The 11,295-nt window shown below is 36.7% G+C and overlaps 2 protein-coding genes and 1 pseudogene across 7 annotated transcripts in view; all 3 read left to right on the forward strand.

Annotated features, from left to right (window-relative positions):
- Positions 1-1,685, forward strand: part of LOC104713049 (rhomboid-like protein 17, chloroplastic) — an 8,504-nt gene extending 6,819 nt beyond the window's left edge. For 3 of the 6 annotated variants that reach the window (XM_010430081.1, XM_010430082.1, XM_010430086.1), the window contains exons 4-8: positions 816-923; positions 1,105-1,155; positions 1,278-1,379; positions 1,460-1,501; positions 1,590-1,685. In XM_010430081.1, coding sequence (XP_010428383.1) covers positions 816-923; positions 1,105-1,155; positions 1,278-1,379; positions 1,460-1,501; positions 1,590-1,685 — 399 coding nt within the window. The remainder of the gene's footprint in view (positions 1-815; positions 924-1,104; positions 1,156-1,277; positions 1,380-1,459; positions 1,502-1,589) is intronic. The other 3 variants (XM_010430083.1, XM_010430087.1, XM_010430085.1) reach the window with 2 other exon arrangements.
- On the forward strand, positions 2,400-5,740 carry LOC104713050 (tip elongation aberrant protein 1-like). The gene is made up of 11 exons (XM_010430089.2): positions 2,400-2,734; positions 3,026-3,175; positions 3,290-3,457; positions 3,701-3,853; positions 3,926-4,078; positions 4,170-4,334; positions 4,453-4,569; positions 4,653-4,842; positions 4,927-5,194; positions 5,281-5,407; positions 5,490-5,740. The coding sequence occupies exons 1-11, from the start codon at positions 2,575-2,577 to the stop codon at positions 5,543-5,545; spliced, it is 1,707 nt and encodes a 568-aa protein (XP_010428391.1). The 5' UTR covers positions 2,400-2,574; the 3' UTR covers positions 5,546-5,740.
- LOC104715838 overlaps positions 8,272-11,295 on the forward strand; it is a 6,277-nt pseudogene continuing 3,253 nt past the window's right edge.

Raw genomic sequence — 11,295 nt, forward strand, 5'->3', positions numbered from 1 at the left:
AAAAAAAAAAAAATCTTTTTTTCACTAATTTTTTTTTATTCCGTCTCTCTAGTTAGAAATGAATGAGATTGATATGAATGGAATGGTGAGAATGATGTGTTATATATAGTATAAATTTTGCGACTACTTTGCGACTCTAGGCAAAACAGTCGCAAATAAGGACTCCTTTGTCACTAAAAACCACATAATTGAGACAAATTAAAGCTCCAAACAGCTCAGTACAAACGCAAACTGAAACATTTATCACGTTTTTTGCCGACATCAATAAGTGACTGCTTTGCGATTCTTTTGCAACAAAGAAAGAGTGTGTCGCAAATAACGACGCATTTGTCACTGTTTTACCACGTAATTGAGACTCATAAAAGGGTCACAAAAGTTCAATACAAACTCACACTACCACATTTAGCACGTTTTTTACCGACATAGTCACCGACTGATTTGTGACTATAAAATTCAAAAGCAAAACAATAGTGGCAAAAACGTCGTGATTTGAAGACAGTTTTGCGACTAACTTTACTGACTTAATCTTCAGTTTATGGTTTGTCATAAATTGCGATTATTTTGCGACGAGCTATTTTTTCACGATAAAATGTCCCAAAGTAGTCGCAGAATAGCAACGAGCTAGCGACTACAATTAGTAGTCGTAAATTTGCGACGCTTTTACGTCAACTGTATTCGTCATCGTTAGTCCGTCGCAAAAGTGTCACACAGTAGTCACAAAAGTTTGCGACTATAAATTCAGTCACAACAAGTAGTCCCAAACGCCGTGTTTTCGTGTAGTGGTATCTTTATCTCTTAAACCCCGTTGTTCTTAGATTGCAAGAACCTTGGGGCCGTTCTACCTTTTGAAGCTGTACTTTGCTGGAGCACTTGGTGGCTCCATTTTCTTCTTGAGTCCTCATGCTATCTTGGCTACACTCAAGGTATATAAAGAGGACCAGCATAGTTTCCTTAATTTCAAATCATGCAATAGGTCCACAGATTAGTAGTTTTTCCATTGATCCTTTTTCCAATTCATTTGAAGTACATGTTATATGTGATACACGGAGTTATGAGGTTTAGACAAAATGCCTTACCTCCGACATTGGTTGGTCAATCATGCAGGGTGAAGGAGTTGTCATTGAGGATCAATCAAACCTCCCCATTTCGCAGCTGGTGTGTTTTTTACTCATCTAGTTAAACGACTTTATCTGAGCATGAACAAACTGGAATCTTCAGTTGATATATAGAGAGTGAGACAAATGTCGGTGAGGTAAACTCTTTCGTATTTGGAACAGGGTGCTGAAGGACCTGTGTATGCCATCACGCTGCTCGATATGTTTCTCTACCCAAAAGTTACTACATACTTTGGGTTGATGCTCCGAGCGCCTGTAATGACTGTAAGTACTCTCTTCATACTAGTCATAATGAGTGAAACTCTTCTGAATCAACTAAAAGACCCTCACTCTTTAATCTTCAGGGAATTTTACACTTAGGACTCAACATGTTACCGATTCTGGAGGTGTGTAGTATTCTCATGAGAATCTAATCCACATTTGCTTTGAACAATATGACTATCTCTTAACTAGACCAACTTTTCGGGAATGCAGGGGGAACTTAACAGTATCGCATCAAGCTCGGGTCAGATGGGAGGAGTTGTGGTTGCAGCCATGGCGTGGGCTAGGATAAGGAAAGGCCGATTCTGATACTGATTGGTTATTTACTTTCTTCATTGAACCAATTTACCTCATCATCATACTAGTTATGTTAAAAATTTGTTAGTACCATGTTTATCGTTTGATGGGCTGGACATATTGGAAACTTTGGTGCTGAGTGGTAGACTTTTTGGAGTGTGTTGTAAATTGAAAACCAAGAGATCAGTTTGATGGGTTTGGTAATTTTGGTTACAACGTAAGCGACTTTTATTTCTTCTCGTCAATACTTGGAACTTTATAATTGCGGATTCTCTCAAGGTTATAGTCTTGACATTTATTTCAAGTCTCATCACCGAAGATATTGTATTCATTTGACGTCAATCACAAAGATTACACAGAACAAAACAATGAATTCTCTATTCCTCTAAAACTGACACACCTAAAGCCTATTTTAAAAACCATTTGATGATTAGAGCAGTTGATAATTTCTATTGGACACACAGACAGATTTGATGGCAACAAAAATTACTCATTGGTTAATTTTGCTGTTGTTGTTGACATCATTACTCGTCCCTAGATTTAATGGCTTCGTTCCAACATTAAAAATAAAATAAAAAAAGGTAAAGAAGCTACGTTTATCACGAATCAGTCCATTATAATTCAGTAACGTCGATTTAATTTCGGTAAAGATTCCTTTTTTATTTTTAATCTCTTCATCTTTTGCGGTTACCATTGTTAGAAAAACCTAAAAAGCAAAAAGGAAGCACCTTTGTAAAAATCTTCTGTATCGGCCATTAGCATTAAAGAATCATTTTGTGATTTTTGTGATTTCCTCTTTGTCTTTCAATTTTATAAAATCTCCTTTCTTTTTTTTTTCCAAAAAACCCTTAATTTTTCCCGCACTTTCTCAACGCAAAGAAAGGATCTTTCTTCCAAGAAAATGAGGTGGGAGAGGGTCAGACAAGTGGGTCTCGGTACCGGGCCCGGGAGGAGATGGGGGCACACTTGTAACGCCGTTAAAGGCGGTAGATTTCTCTACGTATTCGGTGGTTTTGGTCGAGACGGTTGCTTAACCAATCAAGTTCATGTCTTCGACGCTGGTTAGTAGCGCTTGCTCCCTCGAAAAATCTCGGCTTTTTTTAACAAAGTTTCAACCTTTGATTGATCTCTGTAGCTATGATTTTGTTCGATTTGTAGGGTTTGTCACATTCGTGCGGTAGACCCCATTATCCTATTTTGTTTTCAAATCTTGATCTTTTGTTCTTCAGTGTATATCTACTGTTTCTTTCCTTGTCATACTGTACTTGAATGATCCTTTTTGTGGTTACTTTACTTGTAGTCCTGTTTTTAAATTCTTCATTGTTCTCATATGTGTGGCAATTTTGTTGCAGAAACGCAGATTTGGACTCAGCCTGTAATCAGTGGCGTACCACCTTGCCCGAGGGACAGTCACAGCTGTACTACAGTCGGGGATAACCTTTTTGTGTTTGGTGGTACTGATGGGACCAAGTACCTCAAGGATCTGCACATTCTAGATACTTGTAAGCTCTTCCATCTTTGTCTGGATAGATCAAGAAATTGCTTGTTTGTCTAACTGTTCCTGGTTTGAGGTTTTTGAGGTTTTGTGTGTGTGTGTGTGTGTGTGTGTGTGGTAGCTTCACATACTTGGATATGCCCGAATATTAGAGGCGAAGAACCTGGAGCAAGAGAGGCTCATAGTGCGGCGCTAATTGACAAACGTCTTTTCATATTTGGTGGCTGTGGGAAATCTCCCGATTCGGATGATGAAGTCTTCTATAATGATCTCTACATACTAAACACAGGTATACTGCTCAGGCTACTTTTTAGCTTCTATGTTAGTCCTATTCATGTAGCATTTATGATTAACTGATATGGAATTTGAGAGAGATTTGAGGATGAGCCTTTGTGTGAGCATTGACATACAGATTGGATGTTGGTTTCTGTTAGCCACAGTGTGCATTACTCTTATCTGTTTTTTTTGGATTAGAAAAAGTTGTTGTCAATTCCATGGAGGTATGTAACTGAACCGGCTTTAATCTTGTTAGAAACTTATGTGTGGAAACGTGCTGTAACAAACGGGAGACCCCCCTCTGCACGAGATAGCCACACTTGCTCAACGTGGAAGAACAAAATCATCGTAGTCGGGGGTGAAGATTTGGATGACTATTATCTCTCCGATGTTCATGTCCTTGATACAGGTACAGAAAGCATTCTTTACGTGTTTAGTGCTTGTGTGTATGTCTTCTGATATTCTGGTTCTGTATTTTCAGATAATTTTGTATGGAAGGAATTGAATACTTCAGGACAGTTGTTAACACCTCGAGCCGGTCATGTAACTGTTGCACTTGAGAGGAACTTATTTGTTTTTGGAGGGTTTACGGATTCACAGAATCTTTACAATGATCTACATGTCCTTGATTTGGGTATGTAACCACGACCCTCATTAATGACGAAGCCTTTAGTTCTCATTAGTCTCTGTTATCATAATGACAAGCCGTTGGTTTTCCTTTGAAGAAACGGGTGTATGGTCCAAGGTAGTTGCTATGGAAGAAGGGCCATCTGCTAGATTCTCTTGTGCAGCGGTTTGTTTAGATCCTTATAAACCTGGTTCGTTTTTCTTTCTTGGTGGATGCAATAAGAATCTTGAGGCGTTGGATGACATTTACTATTTACACACAGGTTTGTTACGGCCTTTCAGTTTTACTCCGATCCTTTGGTATCTGTAGCTAGTATTCTGTATTGGTTACATGAAATTTGCTAATTATTCTCCTATTCTTCTTTGCTTATGGGTTAGTAGAAGGTGGATACGATGCCCGGTTTGATCAAAATCTAGGGAGTTTGTCTCTTAGGAAACAAATGAAGCTAAAATGCCAAGGGCAGAAATTAGCTGTGACCAGAGCCAACATTGATCAAGGTGTGCTAACACGAACTCCTACGCTAAAAATATTAGATTGAGAACATAAAATGTAGCATTTATTCTATATGGTTTTATTGTAGGAAGAGAGATTGTTCCTTTCAACATTGGCGCGATTGGCCAAGGAAAGACGATGTTTCAAGCCAGGGTTACCGAGAATAGCCCTCATGGTTACACTATAGAAACAATCATTGATGGAAAGGTTCTTCGTGGTGTTTTGATTTCAAACAAACACAGCTCTGTTCAAATGGCAGATCCTAGCTTTAGTAACAGGCAAGTGTTAGTTATTATTCTCAATAATATTTTCTCTTTTGGCCCATTTCTTCACAAACATGGTTGATTTGTGATTGTTAACAGTAAAAGGCCTGCTACATCTTATGGAGATTGTGATCATAGAGCAAAGATGCTAAGAACTTTGGGCAAGGACTCGGCTGGTAGTAGCCATCAAGCTGATACTATTGATCCTTCTGATGATACTAACAAGAAGGCTACAGATTCAAATGATATGGACACACCCATGATTGACACTATCCATGGTAATGTAAACATGACGGGACCACAGGAGGCAAGAACCGCTGCTGTTAACTCTGATGTCAAAGATCAAGATGCTTCTCAACTCGATACGGTGTGACATTCATTATCCACAACAGCTTCAGCTATTTGGAATGATGCTGTTTCTTATCAGACGTTATATACTGAATACTTTTGCAGGGGATTGTGAACACGGAACCATTGCTAGATACTCATGATCAGGCGAATGTAGAGCCACTGAGAAATGAGATTTCAACAGATGCTGCTAAAGCTGATCCTGGAGGAGCTTCATCGCCACAAAAGCAAGGTGATTAATGAACAGACATGATTAAACAGGTCCTTTTTAACAATTGGGTAATAAGTCTAACTCATTCTTTGGATTGAAACAGAGGAGGGAGCAGCTGCTGCAGAAGATGCAAACTCACAGCAACAACCGCAATCGTAAAAAAATAAACAACTGGAAGGGTCTTTTATGGGAGGTTGTACAGTAAGTAGTAGCTGAAGATAGAATTTGGTTTAGAAGCAAAGTAGAAGAAAATGAATGATGAGTAGAAGAAGCTAACATTTGAACTGAAGTCTTTTGCTTCTTGTTTTGTATTTGGAAGCTCTGCAATATAAACAGCTTTTCCTCTGGTGATAATTTACTTGTAGTTGGTTCGAATTTGCATGCAAGAGAGATGCCTTGTTTACATTGTCCACCAGATTTTAAATCTGATTTGGACAAAGCAGACACACGCACGTAAACAGAGTAATTACATTTGAAGAAAACTTTACAGGTGGAACTGAGTTTTAAAGGCATTAACTTTGGCTTACTAAAACACTTCACAATTCACAATTCACATAATAAACGAGTCTCTGTTTCTCTTTAGCAATAAGTTTTGCTTTATTTGGGGACTATGATGTGCCAATTGAGTAGGACCAAACAATGATATTTGTTTCTTTTGGTCTCTCTCTCGCATTGTAATTTTTAATCTTCCATGCATTTTTTACACCAACTATAAAGATTACGTTTGACATTGGTCTGTGTAAATGATAGTTTAATGCAAAAACCATTGATCAATACAGGAGTAGATTACAACTTTAAAAGAGACAAAAATCCGAGTGATTACAAGTTTTTGACAAATCATTAACGGCGTGAAACCATGTGCCTCGATGATTGAGAGCATTTCTTGATCTTTGACCAACGACCACTTTAACTTTACTTGCATTATGCAAGTAGTAGTATAAAACTTTACATACTGTATAAATTATAATATACGTGTAGCTTTGGAAATTGTTAAATGTGGTATCACGGATATGTCTATACGTTAAATGTGATACCATAGCGATAGTGGAACTCTTTCTTTTTGCATGGAAATTGTTAAATGTGGTATCACATTTTTTTTTATGTACATGATACATCTATACATAAAAAAAAAAAAAAACGGATATGTCTATACGTTTGGATCCAACGACAAAGAGTAAATGCTAAAGAAATTGGAGAGAGAAATACACGAGACATGATTTATTTAAAATTGCTATATTACCAACCCCTAAGTTATTTCTCTCATTAATTCATAACCAATTTTGTTGACGTCTGTCTAATATTTACCAAACGTTTTTTTATAGATGTTTCTTGTACCATTTCCGTTGGGGAAAATGCATTTTCGGTAAGCATTGTATATAGTACGACAATGAGTCAAAATTAAAATATACTACTAGTATAATACGAAAATACAATTTAGAGATCAGGTATTTAAAATGTCCAATAATCCTTGTCGGCAAGTCAACTACTAAAGCATGTAGTATTCTTTTGTAAGTATACACAACTATTAGTTTCTTTACTTACTAGTAGTATATCTTTAATATCAACTATTTTATACCTCAATATTGCTTTTAACAACTTCCATGCAAAAAGAAAGAGTTCCACTATCGCTATGAGAAAAAAAATAAACATTGTTGGCAACTTTGACGACGCTCGAGACAGACACCTAATCCTTTTGTTCCTTGGTGGCTCCAATCTAGTAGATTACAATAAATCAAGAACATTCTTGTTATAATACTATAAATGATACTATAAATGATAAACCCGATGCTTTTTACTACTAGTAATTATTTTTGTGCTTTTGATAACCATTAGTTTATTTTTAAGTACTTAGAGAAATACTGCTAATTAATTCGTGGTAGTCTACTAGCTAGGCTCTATCTATAGTTTGTTTATACGGCACCTACGAATACGAAAGTAATTAATTGAATTGGAGAAAGAAAAGTCAAACATAAAATGTATGTGGTTGTCAATTTTTATGAGTTATGAGTCGAAAATGACAAGAAAAAGAACAACAAGAATAAGGTGATATGAGAAAACTCGGGGTGGTACATCTCGACGTGAGAAGAGATACACTCACTATAAAGCAAAAAAAGGGAACAACGAAATGACAAGTCTTCGTTTGATAGATAAAGAAGCAGAAAATGACTATAGTTTTTTTATGACAGATATATAACTTAGTGAAAATGTACTTGGTTATGCTTTTATTTTTTTTGTTTGTTTTGGGATTTCCCTACCTAAGCGGATGGTATTTAATGTAGAGCCGTGACCTTACCGGCAAAATATTAAAGACCAACATATCTCTAACAAGTTTTACATATCTAACTTTGGTATTAAAATGCATAACAATGGTGGTGAAAGTGCTTTTAATTATCTAGTGTTCACCAAATAGATTGAAAATTTATAATTCGTAAAGCATACATTTTTGTAAAGATTTCACGTTGAATTATCTGCCGTAATCTTACTTTACTACTAGTTTTATACTTTTATCCGGTGAGAGAAAAAAGTCAAGAATTAACGTCTGTTTGTAATATATTGTCTATTTCTAACTTGCCGACATTTTTTTAACATAGGAAAAAAAAAATAACTCATTGCAAACAAACCTCACCAAGATGACTATAATATATACTTACGTGAAAATTTGTATTTGGTGTGACAATGAAGCAAAGATTACTATGATAATTTGTATTTCAAGTTTCAAATCCAGGATCGTTTAGAACACATATATTTATTTGGTGACAGAAACAAAAGAAAGTGTAGAACTTAAAAATGAAATCATTCTCTGGATATGTCGATGACCTGACAGAGGGTCACATGTATATATAGAAGTAAAACCAAAGATCTCACTCTCTCTCTCTCACATGCTTTCGTGAGATGGAGAGCCTCTGTACCTCCACACATACACACACAATGTCTCTTTATTGTTTTTGTTTTAATACTATCTCATAAATAAATAAAGATAACTGTTTTTAGTATTTTTCTTTCTCTTGGCTTTCTACATTTTATTATTTTTAGAAAGAAAGAAACCCCATACAAATTCCAAAAAAAAGCCCAATATGTGGCTGAATTTGCCGGTTTGTTCTCTCTGAGCAGTTAGCAGGGAGTGAGTGAGTACAAAACAGAGGAACATTTAGTCTCTCTCTCTCTTGGATCTGTGAAGAGATTCTTTTGTTCCTTTCCTTTCTTTAATCCCTTTTAATTTCTTCTTTCTTTCTCCTTCTTCTTCTTGATTTGGCGGTTGCTCTGCTTTGCTTCTGCAGCTCTTTTCTTTTTTCACTGGTTCTCTAGATTCACATTCTGTGTTTTAGGACTGATTCTGTTTTTCAGACAAAAGGGGAACACATGTTGTAGTATGTATTTTATCTTCTCTTTATGGTTTAGTTTATTGAAGATTGGATCTAAATTACCAAAAGGGTTTTTATCTTTTCTTTTTTCCTTTTCGTTTTGTCTTCAGTGAATCTGGGAATCTTAGGTTTGTATAAAGGTGTAAACTTTATTTCCTTTTCTTAGATCCGTAGGTTTGCTTGCTACTAGTGGTGGGACTTTAGATTAGATTTTATTTTAGGAGTGAATTTAGCGGTTTTTTGAGCTTTAATTAAGCTGAAGAAATTACAATGGGGAGGGGGTTGTGTGATTTGAAATCTTAAACGGGTTTTCAAGTTTTTTTTTTTTCTTTTTCTACAAAGAGAAAGGCTATGATTTTGGAGTTATATGAATATGGAAGGTGCGTCATTCTCGTTATAGAGTTTTAATGGTGGTTACTGTTTGATGATGGAGATAGATAGAAAAGAAAAAATAAGAAGCTTTTTAAAGTGATCTCTTCCATATTATTGCAAACACATCATTGAGGCCAAAAAGTTTTGAGTTTTTTTTGGGAAATCAATCATCACAGAAGAAAGAAAGCTTTCAAAGCCAAAAAGTAAGAAAAGAAAAGAGAAGTCTTTTTGAATCTTTCTGTATAAAGTTTCCGGCGCCGGAGGAGGATTGGCTGTTTTTGTGATTGTATAGAAAAATGGCTGCGAAGCTTCTGCATTCATTGGCAGATGATAGTGCTGCAGATCTGCAGAAGCAAATTGGTTGTATGAATGGGATTTTTTAAATCTTTGATCGTCACCATGTTCTCACTGGCCGGCGAAAAAGCCTTACTTTAGGTAAATTAATTATTTATATATATATTTTTTGGTGATAATTTAAACACTCTCTTCTGATCTCGTGTCTCGTAGTCGTTGACTCGTATGTGGTTACAACATGTTAGTAATTCTTAATTCATGTCTTTTACTTTTCTTTTTGTATGTTCTTGTCTATTTTGTTTGGCTCTGCTCTGCATCTGCCAATGTAGTGTTTCATTCTTTCATTAACCAAGTCTTAGTTACAGTCTCAGAGATCTAAGTTTTGCTTGTTTTTATTTCTTTCTCAGTTGTGTTGATCTGCCGGATCTTTTTGGTTAGATTTAGTTTCCCTTGTGGCCAGTTTTTTCTTGGTAGATTTTGACTTTTATTAACCTTAGGCTCATGAAGTTTCCAACCAAATGTGATAAATTCAAGTTTGACTAACTGGTACGTATAGGTTTTTATTAATGGTTTCTCTGAATGCATCATCAGGGTGTTCCTTGTTTGAGAGTTTGGATATGATGCTCATGCTTGTTTTTATGTGCTTGATGTAGGTAGTGGAAATGCTAATAGCATCAACGACGAGAGAGAATCTGTTGATACAATTTATCAGCAAAAAGAAACTGTAAGTTGCTTCTCTTGTCAAACATATATATACACGAGGTTTTCTATAAATAAAATCCTAAGGGTTTTTGCAATTCAGTTTCAGGACTCGAACATTGGTGGGAATGTGAAAGAGAAGCAAAGGGTTTCAACAGAATCATCGAGGGTTTCTTTCTCATCTTCATGTTCGTCCTCCCCATCTTCTTCTGAGTTCAACAGAGGAGGAGTTCTACCTGAAGCTTCTTCTGCCTATGACCGAGCCAATTATCCAGAATCTCCTACAAGTGATCCTGAGATGACTGAAGGTAATGGGTTTTCACATCTGGGACTTGACCTTAGAGATGTTGTGAGAGACTCAATGTACAGAGAAGCCAGAGGGCTTTTGAATAAGACTCCAATGACAAGAGAAGAAGTAGTTAGACACAGTAGACGAGAGGATTCCCCAAGGCCTTATGGTTTGAAGCAATCAACTCCTGCGGATCTCAATGAGTCCTTCAGAGTTCTAGCAAAACTTAGAGAAACATCTCAACATTATAACGAGAATGGTAAGAAAGATGCACCTCGCTACTCAGTTGATTCTCATGATACGCTGAAATCCAGACAGAAGCTAAAAGAGTTGCCTAGGCTTTCGCTGGATAGTAGAGAGCGAGTGATGCAAAACTCCGGTGTTGATCCTAGATCAAGTAAGCTTTCTGAAAGTTTCAGTGAAAGCTGTTCAAGCAGCAGCAAGAAACGGCCTCCCAGTGTTGTTGCGAAGCTCATGGGATTGGAGACATTGCCAGGTTCTCCATTGGGCAGAGACATTCATCAGTTTGGTTTGAACAAAACCAGCACCTCTGATCAAAACGACGATCCATTTTCAAGATCATTGAGGGAGAAAAATCTGAACCGTGCTATCCGTTTTTCTCCTAGCTCACCAAGAAGCTTGGGGAAGGACCCGGCTTCTCCAAGATGGAGAAACTCTGACTTTGTTATGAAACCTCTATCAAATACAAGATTCCCCATTGAACCAGCTCCATGGAAACAAGCTGATAGAAACCGAGTTTTGCAAAAGCAAGCTAGCATGCCTGTGAAAGCAAAGCCGTATGAGGCACCTAATTTTTCTCCTACAGTGTACAGTGAAATGGAGCGTAGATTGAATGAGCTTGAGTTCAAACATTCGGGAAAAGATCTGCGAGC

The sequence above is a fragment of the Camelina sativa genome, chromosome 9 (assembly GCF_000633955.1).
Source record: "Camelina sativa cultivar DH55 chromosome 9, Cs, whole genome shotgun sequence".
Classification (NCBI taxonomy): domain Eukaryota; kingdom Viridiplantae; phylum Streptophyta; class Magnoliopsida; order Brassicales; family Brassicaceae; genus Camelina; species Camelina sativa.